At 36.6% G+C, this 23,023-nt stretch overlaps 1 protein-coding gene across 1 annotated transcript in view; it reads left to right on the top strand.

Moving 5' to 3' along the window:
- The first annotated feature begins 351 nt into the window (after window positions 1-351).
- The window catches only part of SUSD5 (sushi domain containing 5), a 41,258-nt gene continuing 18,586 nt past the window's right edge, over window positions 352-23,023 (top strand). Inside the window, exons 1-3 of the mRNA XM_010211611.2 lie at window positions 352-460; window positions 9,364-9,541; window positions 22,216-22,334. Of these exons, the coding sequence (XP_010209913.2) occupies window positions 367-460; window positions 9,364-9,541; window positions 22,216-22,334 (391 nt within the window). The 5' untranslated portion in view covers window positions 352-366. The remainder of the gene's footprint in view (window positions 461-9,363; window positions 9,542-22,215; window positions 22,335-23,023) is intronic.

The raw sequence follows: 23,023 nt of genomic DNA, 5'->3' as shown, positions 1-23,023 counted from the left end.
ACATTTCTTCCACTGTGATCCACTAGCTATTTACTGACAGGGTGATGTGACTTTTCACACCAGCTCTCCCTGTACACTGCCCTGCAAACTGGGCTGGATAAAACCGCTCCCCAACCCCAGCTGGCTGGACACTTCCCCCCCCTTCCCCTCCCCTTCACACTAGCCAAGCGAAGGATTCCTCTCTCTCTCCCTCTCTCTCTTTTTCCATCCCTCCCGCCTTCAGTGCAGACCCAAGACACAGGATCCTGCCGAGGGAAAGGGCTCCTTGAAATCATCACCACAGCCCCTGCTGCTGAAGTGCAGAGGAGGAGAGAGAAAAAGCCTCTGTAGCCAACCTCCTGCGGCTGAGGGCTTAATAGCAGGGCAATGGCTTCAGGCTCCCAGAGATTGTCGCTCACCTTTGTCCAGGGCATGGGATCTGTCTTCTTCATCCTTCAGATCATCTCTGTTCAGGCTGATGGTGAGTCCCATTCAGTTTGGGCTGGGTTATTATGACTGCAATGAGAGCTGTATGTTGAAATGTGTTACTGGAATTTTTTTTTTTTTTTTAACTAAGAAACTTAAATACACGCCCCAGTTTGGGTTAGGAAATGTCTGATTCAGAGTTTTGAGACTTTACAAATATCCTGGGGTTAAGCAGAGAAAGGAAATAGGATCCCAGAAGGCTAAGATTATTTTATTAGAACAACAAGACAGGATAGTGAACTTTTCCAGGGGAAATAAGAATAATAAAGTAAAGCCAGAACATGAATAAGAAGAATCGGTTATATTTCAGGAGAGCTTTCCTTCTAATTAAAAATATGTTTTCTCCAGACAGCTTCCCCATCTGTCTGTTTCTGAGCCCCCCCCTCCCCAGACCTTGCTTAGCATGGGCAGGTACTTGAAAAAGGGAAGACAAGATGTCAAAGGCTTTTCCTTGTAACATTTTCACGCAGTACCACATGCACTCAAGGCAACTGCTCACCTTACTGTGTACGAATTTCATCCTCACTTCAGTGCTCAGTGGTCTGAGCAGAGCTCAAGTGTGGATGAAACCCCATCTACCAGTTACTTTGAAATGGGAAGTTTTCCTCACTGACGATAATCCTGAACGGCTGTGTGCTTTTGCAAGTTTCCAGTAGCCTGTTCCCGTTTAATGAATGAGCTTGTGGTAATGACGATCAAATTGCCTTAGCAAAAATGGGATTTATTTTTAAAACAACTGTGTCTTTTCCTGGGAGAGCAATGCTGAATAGCCACCTTTTTTTTTTCTTTCCACTTTCACAGCTGTGATAGATTTATGCTTGATCTAAGGATTTTTTTTTTTCAGTACATTAATCCCTTACCGTCATTTTGCAACCTTATTCCAGAGAACAGTCCTTAAAATTATAGGGCAATAAAAAACTCTTCTTTTTGTTCATATGGTGTGTTTCCTCTCTAGACTAAATTTATTTCAGCTGATTACAAAATGAGTCAAAGGAAAGGAGGCAAAGAAATCCTGCCTGTGCGTTTTTTCCCAGTTTATAGAATATCATTTATACAGCAGAACCCCATCTTGTAAATCTGAGAGAAATACTTTTCATTAAGAATGGAGAAGAAGAAAGGTGTCAGGCAGTTCTGTTGTATTATAATGGGCAAAACTGTAATTACAGCTTTAGGAAATACCCCTTTACTAGCAAAATCACTGAAACATGAAAAAAATGCCTCCCTGTGAAAGAGGCTCCTCTGCAGACATTAGAAAAGGTGACAAGAGAGAAGGAATTAGTTTTCCTTTGTTAAAAAGGCTTCAGCTTAAGGATTCCCTTATCTGCCCAAGGGCACCTCCCAGTTCGTATTGCTTGTATAAAATTAGCTGCATCTTCTTTCTTCCTAAACAGACGTTCTGTGGAAGAGAAAGGGAAAAAATATTGCAGATCATTTTAAGGGAGAGTTCATGACTGATTTTAATTGTCATTCAACAGTTTGTCTAATCTACCTTTCATGTGGTAAAGTTATCATAAGAATTGTATGGTAGAAGACCCAAAATATATTACAATTGTAGAGCATTATAATATGGTAGTTTAGAGCATTATGATAATACTGTAGGTAGTCATTTTTCATAATGATACCTAGAAATTAAATAAAAATGAGAAGTCCTCTGCTAACATGCTGTTCCGTGTGTTGTCCTAATAATAATATTCAAGAAAACAAATATAACACTGTCCTATAAACTACCTGGTCGCATTATATATGTTCGTGCAGAAAAAAACACTTTATGTCAACATTAAACTTTACCACTACATGTAGGCTTACGTATTAAGAAAATCTGAGAGTACAAAACAGGAATAATATTTTCTTTTGTAACAGATACTGACTTGACCCAAACAATAAACCATCTTTTCATTTATATAAGTTTTAGCGGAAAATACCAATGTGCTACTTTTTAATATCTGCAAATATCACTAAACTGACAAGGGACAATTCTGGATAACACATAACTACAAGTAACTGAATGTTTTGCGAACAGCTGAAGGGATTCTGAATTCACCTTGTAAAAACTCTGTGAAATTCTGACTGGCCCCTATTACAGGCAAACCTCTGAAACTGGTTAGGTTATATTTCCCTAAGGAAAACATTCACTTTATTATCTCACACACAAATAATGACATAGGGCAGACAATAAAACTGGAAACCATCGCAGTCTGGTGAAGGTGTAAAGCCTTGAACCTTAATTGATCTCTTTTGGCTAATATTTGCCACAACACATATATGCCATAGTGTAGATAGAATCCATAAAGGCAAAGGTAGATGCTGAAATAAAATCTAGCTTTGTTTTGCTCTGCCATTTTTAACAGTTGAAAATTTCTTGTTAATAGCTTTAGCGGTTGGCATCAGGCAGATAGAAGGTTCCTCCGCAGCCCGTTCCTGCTTTAACTTAGTCTGGCGTATAGACACAACGCTATCACGATTAGTGGAGCTGCAGGAGAATAGAATATGTTAGCGAAGCGAGTCAGGAAAGGCAGCCCAAAATTCAAAAATTGTACAGCCCTGGCAGTGACCAGGCAATTCCAGTCTTGTGAACGGGAGGCATAGAGAGCCTTATTTCTGCGCACAGGATTCACGCAGCTAAGTAGCAGCATTTCTGGGTAACTTTCTGTCTATCAGAATGAGCTTTCAGCTTCACTCCTTCAAAAATAAAGCTTTTAATTATGTTTGTCTGATTCTTATATTAACAGTTTTCAGTTATGGCAGTATCAATGCACAGTTTTTGAAACTTCTTTGCCGTTGCACTGGAATAAGGCAAAAATCTGGCTTCCTAAAGGAGCTGCCTTTGCTTTACTCCCTCCTTTTTTTTTCTTTTCACTGCAGCTAAATTATCCTTATTTTTTGACTATAACTTTCTGCAGAATACTTGTTCTGCAGAAGAGCAAGGCAGTAGGGAATGATGGAAATTAATCTATCATATTAATACGCTCTTGAAGTGAAAAAATCAACTTAGTAATTGCAAAACTTTGCAAATTGTTCCAGAGTGAAGTTATTCTATTGGCTAAACTCTGTTACATGCAAGACTCGTTGCTTGAACCAGTTGTTTGGTAGTGACCATACATAGTGACTACAGAGGCTGCCGGTCAAAGCATCCCAAATCTTGAGAGCTCAGCACATTTACATGATGAGCTGAGCTGCCTAGTTCTGACCCAGAACCACATATGACTGATTTCAAATTTGAATTTTGCTGGGATGATAGTATTTCTAAACGTATCATGGTCTTGTCACCACTTTAATGTGCACACAACTCCTGTTACGGCACACATGCATCTGCAGAAGGAAGGCTAGATTCAATACTTCAGATAGGGAACTGATAGGGAACTAGGGAATTAATAAAAAATTAATAGTTTTGGGGGAAGGGAAGAAAAGCCTACTATACTCCTTCTTTACAAAAAATGGTGTAAATCCAGATGAAAGAAGAGAAAGAAAATGTATGCTTTTCTCATATCTCTTGCATACACTTGCATTAGAGTAGCAGGTGTAAGTATTTCTGTTTCCCACTTATAAAGCAGAGCAAAAACGTTTATGTGCTGCAAAAGTACACATATAAACAATCCCAACTGTTTGATTCTTTATGCAAATTAAAATTTCAGGTCAAAATGAAGTTAGCTGAGGAGTTCTCCTCTCTGAGGAGAACTAAAAGGTGTTTTCCCAATCTTGCTATTTTTCTCATGATGTCATATTTTAAACAATTAGAATTAAATAAGATATCATTCATTTTTGTTCCTCACAGAAATAAATTCCACATTCATGAACACTAAGTAAAGCTGGTCATTACCCAAGTTTTTGTCTATAATTGCAGTTTTAATGAATTCACCTTGCTTACTAGTACTACAATCCAAGCAATTGCTACACACTTCCATAGAAACAGAAATTAAATAGGTCTTATACAAAATTGATCTTCCCTTCCTCTACCCTGTTTTTCAATATTAAAATTTGAAGATTTTAATATTTAAGGAAAAGTAAAACAGAGTCCAAAAAGGCAACTTCTACACCAAGTTTATTATACTGAAACCAATTATGTTTTATCATTTGAACCACGAAGTATCGCGTCATCAGCTCAGCACACTGGGTGTACCTCTTGAAGTGCTTTCATTTTATATTATTTGTGAGGGAAATTTTTATTTTAAAGCATATTTGGCTATGAAGCTTTATGTTCCTTCTTTGAGCATGATGCAAATCTTGCTAAAGACATTGAAGTCTTTGAACTCACTTCAATGGGTTTTGAACCCTGCCTATATTCTGCAAAAGAACTTGGGTTGTATCTGTTATTGTATTCAAATAAATTAGCCAAACTCTGTCTAATTGGTATCCAAGATAATCCTGCTAATTCCATTCGGTAACAGTAACAGTAAAAAGCAACAGATTTTGGCCTGCTTTTATTTTAAGAGCATCCATTTTAAATTTGCATATATCTGATTGTAGATAGCTCTTCAATCACAAAAGCATAATAAGGTGCAGTTGTTAAAAGCTGACGTTAGTGAAATTTGAAACTCAAAATAAGGTGGGGCGAGAGTAATGAACCACTGCAATAGGTCACTATGCATTGTGCTGTAAATTCTCCATGACTTGGAGTCGTTGACTATATGCCTTTCTAAAAGACCTACTCCAGTTCAACCACAAATTTTGGGATTAGGTCCTGTGATTACCAAGGAAAATCCTCAGTGTATGTTATGCAGGAATTCAAACAAGGAGATAAAAACCAGTCTTAGTGGCCTTGGGACATACTCTTCTGTGAATACATTTTAAATCATATTGTATTCCTTGCTTTAAAAAACAAACAAGCAAACTATACTTAGCTATTGCTTGTTGACAGTTTTGGGGCCAAACAGTAATAATAGTCTTTCTTTTGACAATGCATCAAAAATATAATTAAAATCCTATAGTAACAATGATCAGTAGAGGCTACGTGTATTAAGAAGTCTGTCACTACTTGCTAAAGAAAGACTATCTTTGGTTTCACGCATTTTGCTTGATAACTATGAGTCCAACTTTTACTCAACAGTCGGAAGAATTACCACACACCACTCAGAGAATCAGCTAAGTTTTTCCAAAGCTGCAAGGAATTTAGACATCATCTCTCTTCATACATTTTCATTTATGCCTCACATTGAACTTAAAATTGTTCACTGGTTTCAAAGAGAAACCTGAAGAAAGTTACTATGACAAGAATATTTTTCATTCCGAACCTGATAAGCTCAAGAAGTGCATGAAGTCTCCTAGCCACTGGAGTGGCCATGGAAAGGCCACTTTCCATGGATTTCTGGCTTCATCTTGATGCCACAGAGACCAGATTTGTTTGAAAATGTTCCAGTGAAGTATGTGCAATTTTGGGAACAAATTGCCACACAACCTCTCTTGCCATCAAGCCACAGGAAGCAAATGTTATGGGGTATAAGCAGAAGAAGAGAACTGAGAGGGAGCTCGAACATCGTGGCAGTTCAAAGCCACCACAAACAAAAGCATAACACATTTTTTGAAAAATAAACAGATGTAATACTGCTATTAGTGTCTTATGGAAATATAGTTCAGTCTCATACTTAAAACAGAATGACAATACATCTGTTGATGTTATTGCAAAAAAAAAAACTGATCTCAACGACTCTACACTGCCATAATGGGCTATAGAGGAGTGATAACATTGGAATTTTTTACAACCCCATTACTAGAATTGACTGTGATATCATAAAGTATTTCAGACAATCTTTTATATTTTCCTGTATTTTTCATTGCAACTAGTAATGTTTAAAAGTTCGGACTACTCAACCAGGAGCCTTAGGACTCCGGCTTGAAGATGGTAGCACTTTTGTGGTAAAAGTGGAAAAAGTCCTATGTGTGAATACCTCAAGTGTGTTAGCAATGACATTTAAGATGCAGAATTCAGAGCTGTGGTTCTCATTTATATTAGGGAATTTCCTATTTTGATCTGTTTCTGTATTATTCCTACTGTTGATCTAGTAAGTCTCCTCTATTCTCTAAATACCTCTGAGTAATGAGTCACTACTCCGAATGCTGGGGATTCAACGGTTTAATTGGTTAAGTGTCAGAGAAGTCACCCTTACTTGAAATTATATTTTTTAAGAAACAAACATGTTAAAAAATGGGCAGATAACCATAAAATTTCTAAAATTTTGGGGAAGATTCATAGGTCAGTGTGGGAAGCAGGTCAGCCTTCTTTATCCACTTCTGGCTAACCAGAATTTCCTAAAAAGCAGTTTACTGTAATTTTCCCAACCAAAAAGTCTTTCCTAGCTTAACCTAAAACCCATTTGTCTGCATAGTTTGGACATCTCAGAAACCTTTTTGAAGGTTTGGAACCAGCATTTTCATCATTTCTAGTAAAAAGTTTGCCTTAAGTGCCAGCAAATGCATAACAGTAGATAAGAAATGTTTTCTCAGCCTCAGTCTTGGCTAGCTAAACTTCTGTAAAAAAGTAATTGGCCCTCACTGGTAAAAAGAATAAATGATTAACTTCATTTCTTCTAACTATATCATAATAGAACTTGGTCCTTTAATGATTTATTTTTCTCTAAGTTTTCTAGCTAAAATACTAACAGTTGGAAAACAGGCATTCCTGCCATGAAAAAAAAAGCTAACAGATTTTATGAGTTAAATCAGATGCATTTCAGGCCTGACTCCCAAACTATGCAACGTTGAATGTGGACAAATATCTATCTGGAAAACAAGCCCCAGTTAAATGTTTTACATAAACCTTGCTTGTCTATACAAATGGAAGTTGTTACACAACTTCCAAATAGTTGTTTAAAGTGGTCTGCTTGTATTATCTCTCTTCATAACCCATTCATATTTTACTACAAAATATTCATGGCTTTAAAAACAACAGACTGGATTAAGGTCATGTGCTTTTATTGGGACATTTGCAAACAACCTAGGAGCTTTGGTACTTAGGAGAATATAAGCTTGTTTTTTTTCACTGCTGTGCATATACTCCCCCTATTCTAATTATTATTCATGGTATTAATACAGCTCATAAGGTAGCAAGAAAAAACATAGTCGAATGATGATGCAACTGGTCTATGTTTCTGGGATGCATTCTTAGATCAACTACTGTCAAATTGCTTTGGGGATTTTGTGTTCCTTCTCATCACTGTTTGTTCTTCTTATTTAGATTGCTATCCTCCTAAGCTAGGACTGATTCTTACTGTGCATATTTATAATTCCCACCAAAAGAGGAATTTTTACCAGCATTTGTGATAGTTAGCTAAATGCAAATACAGATCACATACTTGAAAGACAACTTTTGCATTTCTCACTATAATGATTTGTGTTTTTTTCAGTGGGTTAAAGTGTGGGGTCAGCTACAGACCTACTCCCTGGTCTTAATATACAGTCATACCCCCTTTTTCCTATATTTAGGATTAGTTTTAGTTTTATCAATTTATTGAAATTATATGTGGTGGAAATGGACCTTGGCAGAGAATCAGGCTGAATCAGGCTGAGGGCACCTGGGAAGGTTCAGGTTAGATATTAGGAGAAACTTCTACACAGAAAGAGTGGTGAAGCATTGGAACAGGCTGCCCAGGGAAATGGTGGCATCACCATCCATGCCAGTGTTCAAGAAACATGTAGATGAGGCCCTCAGGGACATGGGTTAGCAGGCAGGGTATTGAAGGGTTTATGATTGGACTTGATGATCTTGAAAGTCTTTTCCAGCCATAACAATTCTATAATTCTATGACATTAGTCATTATGTCCTATGAATGTTGAGCTAGCTACATAATAAACATTTGCTAGGTGTTAGAACCTGTGCAACCATGCAACCACTGTCACTAATCTACTTTCAAAATAATACATAATAAGAGCTTCCAGACATTTATTGAATGAACAGACATTTGCTGAATGATCACTGCTTAAAACAAATCTTTAGGGACCTGCAAGCAACATAGCTCTGTAACTTTGAAATAAATTTCTAGCTTTTTAGGAAGCATTCTGAGCGGTCTTATCTTCCAAAACTACTTATGGCAATTTAAATGTCAACGCTGTAAGCTATCTCATTGTTTATTGCTTTTTTTGGAGACATGCAGTGAGTATGTTTATTCCACAACCCAGTAACTTCTGAAGCTTTTTTGCCAAAACCCTAGCTACCCTGTTTCCAGTTGCCAAAACCTCTAAGTTTCACCCTTACAACTTTCACAATGTTAAATAAACTAAAGTAAAATAAACTGAACTGAATTAAAAAAAAAACACAAGAAATTGTTATGCTCAATCTGTTCTCATGATCATTCAAAAAAAAAGCGCCTTTCATTGAGAAAAATTTCTATCTTTCCAGAAAGATATGAAAAGAAAGTGGCTTTGCAGTAGAGTTTAGGTAAATGTTGCTAGAATTACATGACTTTGATTTTAGAGAATGAGAATAAATCTATTTCTGATGCAGGAGAATGAATTGCAATGCTGGCTTTCACATTTGTGCTTATTTTATACATAGTTGTTTTTATAAATGTAACTACAACATATCTAGTAACAAATTCCGATGTCATATCCTAAAGGATATGTTCTGACTTTGACTATATAAGTACATATAAAAGAGAATGTCCTTGTTTTCTTTCTCCAGTTCTTATGTACAGATCTACTGAGACAAGCCAAGTTTCTTACATGAACTAGGAAAGAACAGGCACTTTAGCCATACTTACTTTTCTGTCGATTAATGCAACTAAAAGAAAAGCTAAGATAGAGGTATTTACAGTGTTAAAAGAGTTGTTAATTCCAAGAAATAGGTAGTCCTTTAAAATGGACTTACCAAAAGCAAGATCTTATTTGTTGATAATCTGCAATTTATTTATCGTGTGTGTTTTGAGTACAGTACCACGATGAGTGACATGTCCTTTCTTGATGCTGTAGGGAAGGTGTTTGCACTTGAGTCCAAGAACAACTCTCAGGGTCTGGACCTAGCTGAGGCTGAGAAAGCCTGTGTGGACCTGGGTGCTCGCTTAGCAATTGCAGAAGAACTGAAAAGGGCTGTTCTGGACTGTTCTTTTGCTGGCTGCACCACAGGATGGCTGGCTGATGGCTCCACTGGGTAAGGAGAACAGTATAATACTCTCTAACAAATACGGATGATTGTTGTCAAAAAAGTTTTCTTCCTTCACTAAGATACTGCCTCCACCAAATCAATTACAATGTACAGCTAATATCATAGGGAAACAAATATGTATCAGTCTCAGACCATGTAGTGCATAGACCCAAGAATTTCCTCTTTCTCTTTCCATCTGAATTATATTGTCTCAGTTTCTTTTTTTCCTGGCCTATTTTGTACCCTAAAAAGCCTTGCAGCCTATGAACATTGCACTGAAGTGTGTATCAGTGCTTCCAATGACTGTTATTTCAGACTCATTATGCTGAGCTTTTCACAGAAACCTCTTATCTGTCTCAGATGTTTAAGCGTGACTAAGTAGGTATGCTTAAACAGGTTTTTACACATATTTAGGTGTGATAGTACAAATGTGAGATTTTGTTGAGAAGGCTCACCAGAGAGCTAATGTTATGATGTGACATGTTGAACTGTGTTACTCAAGCCATCTCAGGTAACTCCACAGGGGAATTTGCTGTTTTGTTTTTCCCTGGAGAAATACTGCGGTCTCAGGAGACTCAGAGAGGGTATCCATCATGCCTAACTTTAACTTCATTCCACCGTCCTGACGAAGTCTTTCCAGGAAGCACTGTTGCTTCTTTAGAGGCCAGCTAATAGCAGGAATGCTGTTTATTCAAATTGGAAATGGTGGAAATTGATGGAAATGTTTTTCCTCTGTTGATAATAAAGTAAGCTAAAGTAGCCTTTCAATAGGCTAAGCTCATTAGCTTCAATAGGCTACTTCAGTAGGCTTGAGTTAGCCTTCACAAACATTCCAATTGTCTCAACGACTTTCAATGAAATTTAAGCTTTTAAGAACATATGTTTACATTTGTGGTAGCTGTGTGTCAAGAAGCAGCATGGTGAAATTATCATAGCAGTATGCCTTGGCTAATACATTCTCCTTTGACAGTGAAGAAGGCTTCCAGAACTCAAGCTAACTCGTTCCAGGCCAGCTCATGTAGTGCTACATAGTGCACCCCAACTGCCCAATCTCTTTCAAAATAAAGTATGTTTCAGCTTGCCTAAGGTACAGATACAGGTGCTTCACATTTCACAGACAGAAACATAATCACCAAAAAGTTAATACAAGAAAATGAAGGAGTTGAGGGTTCTTCCTCTAGACGTAAGTATCTTGTGCCACTGAAGCTGGAGCTATTCAGAAATCCCCCAGAAGGGGCAGAAGGAGCTAAAGTCCACAGCCTTCACTGTTGGATCTTTCCTTTGGCAGACTTTCCAGCTGTTCAACCTTAGCACAATCCATTTATTCATTCCCTTGATGTGTTTTACCAAATTTCAGGAACCAAGGAGAGCATAAAATCTATTGTCAATGTAGAGAAGATTTTTTTATCCCAAGTTCCCAAAATTTAGAACATTATTAGGTTTGGTGTCAGTTACTAATTATTTTAAGAAAACACTGGGGTTTGTGTATGTTTAGAGATAAAATACAGTTTCCAAAGAACAGAGAGTTGCTACTATTAATGAAAGCTGACATTTTAACAATTTCAAGCTTAAGCAATTATTTCCGTTGGACCTCCTTTTTTTCCTAGATGAAAAGAAGCTCTAAAAACCTATCTTTGTAATAAATCTGGCATTCATATCTAAGACTCAAAACTATTTAAGAGATAGGACATTGTGGTGGAACCTCAGCGACCATTTTCTGTGTGGCCAACACATCTGAAGTTCACTAGAGAACCTTACTAGACAATATGGTGTGTTTCAGAGCCCTAGCAGGCTGGAATCTGATACTCTCTTCTCTGGGACTATTTTACCCATGGCTGAGCAAACACAAGAATGTATGTTACTTGTCTCACTGAGCTGGATATTTCTGACACTGAGGGGAAAAAAAAAAGGACATGCATAATGCCTAGAAAGATCTATAGTGGTTTAAGTATTAGTTAATGCTGTTATTGAATATCTGGAGAAGGTATTTGCACAGTGGAGTGCAAAATATTTAAATGAGATAAAGTTATTCAAGTTGGACAAGCCTAAATATAATAGGAAGATTTCCAGAGGGATTCAGAGTAATGGGCAAAATGATGACAAATGGAGATCAATATTAATCACGCTCAGGAGGAATATGCATTCTATTTGACAATATGTTTACTGCTATCTACCCAGGAAAGGAATGAGAACATCACTATAGACAATACAAAGAAAACTTCTGTCAATCTGCAGCTATAGTTAAAAAAAAAAGGCATTGAATGGGAAATACAAAGATAATACAAAGATATGTATAGGTTAGTGTTACATATTACAGTTAACACACCTTGGAAAAAAGTACTAAAGCAGGCTCAAAAAGGGGATCAAAAACAATTAAATGCATGGAAAAAGCTAATCAGATAAGGCTCAAAATATTTTATTGAATTAGTTTTTTATTTTTTTAATATTTCTACAGGTGTCTGTTCAATCCTTTTGGCATTTATTGGATAAATGTAAAGTAACTGCAAGGATAAAGGGTAGCCTGTAAATACACACACCTCAATCTACGCTCCCCTCAACTGATTTAACAAGGAGAGGGGTAGACGGGCTTCACAGCATGCTCAGAAGATTACAAAAACTCCCCAAATACTTCCACATTAAAGGACTCTTTACTGGGCATCCCTTGTCTTATTTATCTTGACGGAACTCCAGCTCTTAACTGTGGCATGGCCCAGGGAGGGAAGTGCCCTCCCCCATCAACCAGATCTCAAACCACTTAGGGATTTCTAAGTTAGAACTAATACCTTGAATTCCATCCAGAAGCTTAATGGAATCCCATGCAGATCACAGAGCTTTTGTCTAATATTCTTCCATATCCTCTTGGATTGTTTATATTAGAGAGATGAATAAGAGGGAATGCGATAAAAGAAGTCCCTAATTTCAGGAAGAATGCAGTTTATTTTATTTATTTGGTGCCTGGCCAATATCCTAATCTTTCCCTTGAGGAAAAATGGATTAGATATTGGCAGTAGATGTAAACAGGAACAAACAACATGAGGGAATTCATTCTAGTCTTTCAGATTTTCTGACACATTTCACCTCTTCCACCACATAGACTCAAAACTGAACACAAACTCTATCTTGTATTTTTTCCATATCTAGATGATTTTTTGTGTGTGTGGTTTGCACTGCTGGCAAGATTGTATCTTTGGCAGCCAGAATTTGTTCACTTCTGATGGCTATTTTGTGGTCTTAGTGAATAATTACAACCTCACTTCTAGTAAATGTATCCATCATATTTGGCTGTTATGTCCTTACTATCACTTCTGCAGCCAAATCAGGGACTGTACACCCTTGGAAGTTCCGCTGTTATGACTGAGACACATTACTGAGTGAGTGTGAGCTTACTTATACCGTCTGCTCTTTGGGCTCCATATCTAACGTGAACAAAGAGAAGAATTTGGTCTGAAGAACTGACATTCCTGAGGTATCTCTAAATTACATTTGTGATGTAAATATGTAAAGATTATGAGATTATAATGGGACATCCTCTTTTGGATCCAGACAGGTTTGTGACAACACAGCCCACTCTTTACTGACCCACGGTAGTGACTACTGTTGCCTCAACTGTGCTGGTGGAGCTGCTTTTCTCTTGGCTGTTTTCACTTAGAAGTGAACATGGCGGGTTATGGTGTTAAAAGACGTATTTCTGCAGGGAATTATGGCAGTGGAAGAAGATACCAGTCTGCTGGTGGAGCTGCTCACAGAAATTCTCTAACCCATTTCAGTCTCCACAGACTGAGTTAGTTACACAGCAGGACTTGACTGTCAACATGATTCACTTCAAATGATGTGGGGCAGATACTGCTTAAGCAAACAGTTCCCTGACAGCAAATCTGAAGAGGCAATAAACTCAGTAATGATATGATTTGAGCGGCTTGGGACAGAACCTCTTTCAGGGACATAAGCTGATATCTTTTGTGCCACTTTCAAAAGTTCAGACCAACCCTATTCAGACCTCGGGGCTGTTCACACAAGTAAGTCTGCTAGCAGGTCCTAGGGTTTGGAAACTTTGAGAAAAGAGCCATTGATGAATGAATTGGGATAGAGGTTAAATGGTCACTTCTTCCACCAGCCTAGAAGTTAAGTTTACATGTCAGTTTTGAAATATGTAACATATAAAGTACTACACAATGTTACATTTCAGGAAATTAAATGTTAGACATCTCATTTGTCAAATTAGAATGAACTCTAATAGCTATTTATAACAGAAATGATGTTTTTAGTATTTATTTACATATCAGACAAGTGAGTCAGTAAAACCAGCAAGTGGACTGCTAAAAGATAAATGAAAAAAGGCTGTAGAGTTGTTTGAAAGACTTTCACTGCTATCTTTTGAATTGGAAATTGGAATTGTCAAATTGGAAAGCTCTGTGTCAAATCCTCCAGCACTGGGTAGCATATTCTGTAGGATTTCAGTGTTATGTTCATTTTCCATGTTTTTTTATATATTTGGAAACTTTACATGACACAATTTTTCTTACAATCAGCACTTCTAATTTTGCACAGACTATTGGAAAGCAGCTATTATTTATAGAAAAAGTAAACATCCTCAATGGCTTATGTTAAGATGCTCATAGCAAATTTAATCATTTTCCATCACTTTTCTAGGACTGAAAAGCTGAAGCTCTCCTATTTCCTGTCCTGTTCTTTACTTTTTCTACAGAAGAATGAAGCCTCTAAAACTCCATATAGCCATTCTAAAATTTGCAACTTTGAAGCTCTGTTCATACCTTCTGTGCTATAATACACCAGGGCTGTTGACTTGTGTCTTTGCGTGAAATGGCCCTGGGCTGGTTCCTACCCAGTTCCTGAGGGATTTATCTCAGAGGGATAATTCTGGAGCAAGGAAACACAGTCAACTAGAATAAGCCCTGCTGTTGGAGTCAGAAGACTAGGGCTCTTTTCTCGGCTGACCACAGACCAGATGTTTGCTGCTAGGAAAATTACTTCATCTCTATTTTTCCTTTCTTTGTTAGCTCTTAGGGTTTGGGGCTGACTCCTATTGAATGCTTCTGCAGTGTCTAACACAACAGGACTCTCACTGCAGATGATGCCAGGAAAAATACAGTATTAAGACTCAAAAATATAACCACACAGGACTATCTACTTCCTTTTCTACCTACTGCTTATGACTTTCCTAGCACCCGGCAGTACGGTAATACCAAAATATTTTCTATGAAAGAAAAAAGCAATATCCCCACTCCAAAAAATAAAATAGGGGTCAATTACTGGCCTTCGACAGTTCTCTCATCCATGTTTCTATTCAGTCTATCCAGGTGCACATGCTATGACTGGACCACTTGCTTACCCAGAGAAAAACAGTTGAAATGATAAGTCACCTTGGCAAGCTGTCTGTTTCATATCAGGGTCTACTGCTTAGTAATAATGAATATAAATTAATTTCCAGACTTTTGTATGATCTGGACCTATTTATTCCCTTCAAGAGAAAATCCAGGCATAGATTACAGGAAACTTCATCCCATGGTCCAACTGAAAGAGGTAACATAGACAAAGTTTACACCAAATTTGGTTCCAAAACTGTCTGAGGAGATTTTGCACTCTCAAATGCTCTCATGTCACCAAATCTAGTGCTACAAGCCACAGTTAGTGTCATGCGCTGGCATAACATAGCTTCATCTTCTCGTTATTTCTGGTCAGTCTTAAAAGCTCACATAAAAGGAAAAAAAGTAACTGTATTTCAGGAATACAGGCTGCTGCATGGAGATCAGTCAAGACGCTTGGGTCAATTTGTGTGGACATGGCCAGTCTACTATGAGAAATAAGTACTATCACAGAGCAACTAATCTTTGCTTGGCACGGTCTGGGAAGACAGTATGGGTAAAGTAAAACAGAGAGGCCAATAACTGAGGACATTTTTTTGGAAAAGGTACTTTTTCAGAAAAGGCATTATACAAAAGAAAAAAATATTTCTAGGAGAAGCACCCATGCAGAGAAGGTACCCTTGATAGCAAAACACATCTCCTAAACTTGATCTTGATAGTTTTCAAGTGCAAGCTGGGACTTGTATTTTTAGTTTTATTTTTACTTTGTGGTGGTTTTTTTTAGCAATCTGTAAGGATTCTGGCACAAAAAGTAAGTGTATGCTAGTGGAATTAGGCAATGTCGTAAGGTTAGGACTCAGTGTTAGAACTAAGGACAATCAGAATATTAAACAGAAAGGTAACCCTTACTTCAGAGACAGAGTAATAGAAATTGGATGAAATAGTGGCAGTATCACATGAAGACCAGTTGAAATTTCTGCTCTAAACCAGAAGTTCAATTGAGAAAGGGAGACCAGAAAAAAAAGCTGAGTATCTTCACTAAACACAGAGTGACAGTGAGCCGGACATAAAGTACACTTGTGAAACAGGAAAATAGACTCCTAAAAGACATCCAACATCACTTCCAGTAGCGATAGGGAAGTACCAAAGGACTTGAAAAAGGTCCTGGTAAGACAGCATCCAAAATACTGCGACATAATTCTTGACATTCAAGCTCAAAAGGGATGAATTTAGACTAGGATTACTCCAACAAAATGCATGTTTTATTAGAAGTGAATAAAGAAATTCAGCTTGCTTAGCTTAGCAAAATGAAGGTGTAAAGGGGATATGCTTACTCTCTGCAAATATACAAGAATAGCTAATACAAAGATTTTAACTTGCCAGTTACTTCTGATGTGTTGATTTTCTAATTTTCAAGAGAACATAAGCAAGAGAACATATGGTAATATTTTGCCCTTTTTACAGTCAATATAATGCTTAATTCTAGCTGAAAGTCTTTTGTCTGAGAATTGAGCTTCTTCATTAATTAACAGCATTCAGTGAATCTTTTTTTTTTTTTTCCAGTTACATTTTGGTAATTAATTAATACCATTTGTTATGAAAGGCACAGATTAAAGCTGAGTACATAAAATGAAATTGGATAAAACCAGCTTTCTAGTGAAACCTGCTATGACTCTAAGCACCCAACTAGTTCAGGCCCGGAAGCAATCTGAATCTCTTGTTCATACACTAAGAATGCTCAAGTTATGTGCATATAGTCATATTACAGTAGAATGGACATATAAAACCTTTCACACTAGGCTACAGTATGAAAATCTGCATGAATGGACCATATTTATTTAATGAACAGAAGGCTTACTATTTCAGTAGTCATATATACGCTTTTAAGCACAAAAGACTGCATTTTGGAATATATTTTTAAGAATCTAAAGGATATTGGTTCTGCCTTGGTCAGACCTCTTTTTGACATTTTCAATGGCAGTATTGCTGTTGGAATGTCTTCATGTCACACTTAGCTGCTGCTTTCCTTGGGCCACATCCAGCCAAAATTAGCCACTATAGTTCCTAGTCAATAGACTTTCCAAAGCCCACCTGTGCTCTCCTTCATGACTTTTCGGGGAAACTTTCTTCCCTTCAATAATCATGAACATGTCATTTATATTTTATTCCTCATCAGAGCCAGCCTTATAATTAGCAGTTTCCCAAACTACAGGAGGAAAGGACTAAGAATAAAAATCCCTTAGTTTGGCTTCCAGACTGTACAGATTTTTTTCTCTCGCCTAGTTCCTGAAACACAAGAGGTAAGGCTGGCCCACAAAAAATATTAGCTCAGGATGTTAAAGATTTATCTTGACTAAGAAAAGTGATGAAGTTTTTAACTTTCTAATTAGGGGATCATTTGTTATAGTTATATGAAGTTACGAACCGAACTTTCACGGTGCCTCAGCTAGCACTTTGTTGATGATTTTCTATAAGCTGACTATATTCACATTCAAGCTCATACTACTATGAATAAATGTCATAAGACTATTCTGACTCACTTCAGGCACTCTATTAACTAAAACTGTGATACCTACAATTGGTTGGCAGATAACGTACGGTCACAAACATCCCAGTCCCACCTACTTGTTTCAGTGCTGATGCTAGAATAAATCAAACTGTAAAATCATGTAAACTCAGTCACTACCTCCATGTGTGTTCACTTACATAAATTCCTATGTAATTATCATAGAAAGCAGAAGTAGCAGTGGATAAAAATACTTTATAATTTATTTAAAAATAACAAGTGTTTATAATATTCATCTTTATTTCATATGCATATAAATTACATAAACATGTTCATATTAACATGACTCAATTATGATAGGATATATTTCATAATATACATACTTTTTTTTATATCATATTATGGCCTATTCTATCACATAGTGAAATAAATACTACTCATGCTGCATTTTTTTCTGTTATTTCCTTCTTTGAACAGAGGAATTTGGAGAAATGCATAATATGCCAAGACTAAATAGATGACTACTAGGAAGCCTGGTTAATACTTTATTATGCTATATATTACATTTTATCTTCATGCACACCGATGGTAAATGCAGTATCCTATATGACTTGGGAAAATAATGCAATTGCACAGCTTTAATAACCTCTGATCCCTCTTTCAAAATGGATCCTGAGGAAACTTAATTTTTCTTACTTTCTTACTCTACAGTCTCAGCTCCCCTCTGCTCTTTCACTTGAGAGGAAAGAAAGTCATTACAAAGCTGATTTTTCCTCTAGGTTGGTTAGTAATGGACTGAGAAAATTCTCAATAGTTTTTGGGTTGACTTGTCAAGAAAAGTAATATATAATTGCAAAGTAAAGGAAACACAATTTATTTCATATTTTTATCTGTTAAACAATGGGAGCCAGGGAAACTATCTGAGAAGATCACAGCAGTGAAGAAAGCCTTGTGAAGCAGTGAAGAAGTCCATATCGGGACTTTAACCTCAGAGATAGCTGTACCTGATCTACAGCAATCATATGTGGAATTGATTTTCATGCTGTGATTTTGGGGGAGAGTTTTTCAGAGTTCACAGTAGCCTAAGTAATTTTCACTGATGTGTTGCAAGCAAAGGTGTATTAATTACAGAGGATAATTATAGATTATATGTATTTAAAATCAATATGCTTGTTCTGAGCATGTGTAAAATTCTGTTATCATCCGAGACCTTCATAGGAGGAAAAATAAAATTGCATCTATTTATTAAATAACAAGTACAGACTCATGCATGACATTACTCTAAGTAACAGCTGTCAATACATACTGAAAGGATGAATAATTCTGTACAATTTCTAGTTAACTATTAAATGACATTAGCAGTAAATAGAATTAAAATCTCCTATATGATTACATTCTTCTAATCAACTGAGTACTTAGATATACTTCTGAACAAAGCATAAACTTTGTGGCATCCTCTCAACTGTCATGTATGCTTCGGTTCAGTAATACTGCAAAACAGTAAAGAGAATACTAGGCTACACATTTTCTACAACCTCTCACCAAGATGCTCAAACTATAAAAAATGGATATAAGAATGAATAAGAAAAATGTATTTTTTTTGTTTTCTATTTCAGCACAGCTAAGGTATTACTAAACAAATTTGAAAATATATTGAACTCTGAAGTGAGAAGGCACTAGCCATTTTTTACTGCTCAAATGAAAAGCTTAGCGAAGTGTCAGACATCAAAACATACTTTTTAAAATAGAGACAAAAGTGTACCTGCAGATTTCATCTATAATGTCTGTGCAAAGCCACCCATTTTACACCTTGGGCAGACACATACGTGCCTTTAAAACAGAGAGCAGAGAGGAGAGCCTAGAATTTTATATTTTTAGTCTTTCCTGGAGTCCTATTGACTGCAAAGAGAATGTTGCTATGACAAAGGCATTACAAGGCATCATTAGACCCACTACTCAAAAATGATGAGTGCTCTTGAAGCTACTGGAAGCAGTGATAATAGCAGCCTACTGAAGAAGCCCAAAGCCTGCAGGATTGAGCTCATGGTAGGAACTCTACTGAAAAGGAAGGAGTGGGAGAGAGAAAATAGATTTTTCTCTTTTTTTTTTCTTATTATTTTTTATGGGTGCAGGACATGATTGCCTTCATCTCAGAAGAATTATGTTAGAATGTCTTCAGTTTTAAACAGAAGAATTTCAATATGACAAAATCCAAATTAAATTCCTAAGTAGAGGATTAATCAAGGTCTAGTCTAGTGCAAGAGGAAAGAAATAGACTGGAAGAACAATTTTTAAACTTCATGTAGGAAAATGTTTAACAAGAAATGCATTATAAAAATCTAAATGATGTTTAAACCTTTTTACATGTCTAAAACATAATTATATGAATGATATACCTTTAATAAGTTTGATCTCACAGGATAGCAGCTCTCACAACTAAAATAGAATATATGATGCTTTTGGCAGTAGCAAAATATAACAGTTAGAAATGGAAATTAGACATGGAAATTAGAAAATTTGAGCTAAGATTTTCAAAATTGGTTTCCAAGGATCAGGAACATGAATCCTTGACTGAGCATACAGAGAAATGTGGACTGATTCTCAGAGGCAAAGTTGACCAGAATTTTATGATGGTAACAATTTTCAATGTTACAAAGCTTAGGTGGTCTAGATACCTAAGGGTCTGAGAGATTATAGGAAAGCTTTAAGTTGCTAAGTCACTTTTCCAGAGGAGACAATATTGTTACATTCACTTAGGCCTTGTAAGGTCTAGTGGAACAGTGTGTGAATACACATAAACATTTGCTATTTGATGGTCTGATTCTGCTGGTCATCTGAACTCACTTTGGCTAAACAGGTCACTTCTTGCTTTGGGCCTGATAACTGACTAGAAGATTAGCTTTAGGCCCTTGAACTTTAAAAACTGCCATTAAAATTTTAGGTAAACTTGATTTAAACCTTTAACTGATGCAAAGACAGGCTTGTAAGAAGTCTGCACTTCCTTCCTATATGAGATCCCATCTTTGTGTGTATTCCGAATCCTATGTAGTCAGTATACGGACACCAAAAAAAAAGCAAGTGATATTTTTCTTGCAGAGGAAACATCTTTGATTTGAATCCATGAAGAAACTCTAAGCTGGGCATTGCATTTCGTCAACTTTTGCGAGAGGAAATGTGCTTGCAAATCAGAAATCAGAAAATCCTTCTGATACCTATGCGTGGCTAGCACCATATGGCTTTTTCATGCTGTTTTTGTTTATTTACATTTAAAGAGCATTAGAGTTTCGTATTTAACCACTCAAAAGCTAACATATGCCAGAATTAAGACGATCAGTACAACCGTAACACAGTCGACTTCTGTAAATCAACTGTTATATAGTATACTGTTTTTCCGCTAGACCTTTTTCACATTCACTGAATAAGCAGTTACTCAACATTTACTGTGTTCTCCAATTTGACTATGGGACTGTTGGCAAAATTAGTTCAACTATTGCACAATACAAAAATGATAAATTTCCTCCAGTGGAGGGATTCCTCCGTGGAAAGCATTTTTGTCTTGCTTTCAACAGAATAGTTGATTATGCAACTACAAACCCAGTGATCACACACACACAAAAATACAAAACCCACACAATTAATAGCGGCAGAAATTTGGGCTGAATTCACTTGTCCAGCCTTTGTAACCTACAGCATAAAAGTAAAACCAGTTTCCTCTATAATAAGCTTGTCTTTTATTGCCATGGATTTTAAGAACCCAATACCGAAAGGAGATAATCTGTAATCTCTTCCTTTATGTTCAGCACCTGCAAAGCCATAAAACCAATATCAATTTATTTCATTTGTTCAAGTGTATTAAGGACAGGATGGGTTAGATGCCACTGAGGACCAAACTAAAGGAAATAGGAGAGAACACAGGTTGACCTCCAGAACCAGAATAGCTTGTCTTGGTGCCTATGGAATAATTACATACATATATATACATATAAATATAAAAGGCACCATTATTCCCCCAAAATCTCAGGATAATTTTTCTAAGATTGCAAATAACAGGGGGGTTTAACATGTAATACGAACAGACTTGATTTGAAATCACAAAGAGACTGTAAATACATTACTGCCTTGACAATTTCTGAGAGTTACTTTTCATAGCACAAATGCATTTGAAAGCATTTTGAAAATGTGTTTGAAAGCATTTTGATATATAGCGCCATATTTGGGCTATGGATTTACACTGTCCTAAGTGCAATAAACCTGGGTGCTGTCGTCAGGTAGAAGATCGAGTATTATTACTATTCCTGTTTTACAAAGAGAGAAACTGAAACACAAAAAGGTCACAGCCATGTAGCAGATTAAAATAACAAATATGATTATATATGCTAAACTACTAAAAGTCTTTCTGCAAACAAGTCCTTCAGACCAAATCCAGAGATTTTTAATCATTTTTCATCCAGGCAATCTCCTCATGTCATTGGTAAGAATCTGTATTGCTGTTACATAAAAGGAGAATGTGGCCTAAAATACTTAGGTATTTGGTCTGATATTTGTAAGTATAATAGAGCATAATAAAGTAAACATACTTTATTGTTTCCTATGCCTTGAACTCATTTATGGCTAGCATTTTTTAAATTACTTATCTTATTTTTTATCTTATTTTTTAAATTACTAATCTTTCCATAGCTTTCTTTCATAGGCCATCCCACACTAATGCCTTATGTGCCAACTCTTAAACAGATAAGCTGAGGCAATGCAATTCCCTGACTACTGTGATAAAAAAAATCCCCAAATCTGACCTCCGTGTACAACTCCTGAAGATTTCTGATTTTTTTTCTTCTTCTTCTTCTTTATTTTAGGACAATTATATGCAGAAAGACGGGCAGCAAACAGCAGAGCGTGAAAGCCATTGATGTTAAAATTGAAACCGATCCCTTTGAGAATGACCAATATGATGCTTTTTGTGTAAAGGATGAAGGTCAGCACTGATATACTATTGAAATAATGCAGTTATCACTGTCTTGCAACATTAGAAGTTTTGCCTTCAATTTTTCTGCTGATGAGTGGCAAAGAGGAACATTAACAAAGTCTTATAGTAATCCCTAGTTAAAGGAGTCAACCGCTACAAAAACACTGGTTGAAGGAAATAAATGGTGCTATCTTCTTTGCTGCAGTTTAGGAAGCTCAAGCAGCACTACTGATTTGGAAGAATCCATTCTGGTATTCGCAGAATATACCTTATGGTAAAAAAAGCATAAGTATATCTGAGATACCAGAAGCATCCCCCACACTCAGTACTGAGCTCACTGTAACTCACAAGTCAGGCTTCTAACCACAAAGCATGGCATGGTTGCATATGTATCAATATACAATATCTGTATACAGTTAGCCATATTTTTTTTTCTCTTTATTAATAAATATAGACCAGTCCACTGGAGATATTAAGGTTGATTATGAAAACTGAATTGTTCCTAACTTAAGTAAATGATTAATCTTCTTGATGTCCAAATGCAGGAACCCACAAGAAAAGATGGGAGTCTAAGGGCCAAAAAAAATGTCACTGATAGGCAGACTTTATAAGGAAGATTAGAAATCTCTGAGATTGTTGATAACCTCATTACTGTTTTTCATCTGACTTCAAAGGAAAGCAAGGGAAGCAGATGGTGT

The sequence above is a fragment of the Tinamus guttatus genome, unplaced genomic scaffold (assembly GCF_059628265.1).
Source record: "Tinamus guttatus ecotype Peru unplaced genomic scaffold, ASM5962826v1 Tinamus_guttatus_pri_ptg000104l, whole genome shotgun sequence".
Taxonomy (NCBI): Eukaryota; Metazoa; Chordata; class Aves; order Tinamiformes; family Tinamidae; genus Tinamus; species Tinamus guttatus.
The sequence above is the reverse complement of the archived record's forward strand: the minus strand, read 5'-3'. Positions and strand labels throughout refer to the sequence as shown.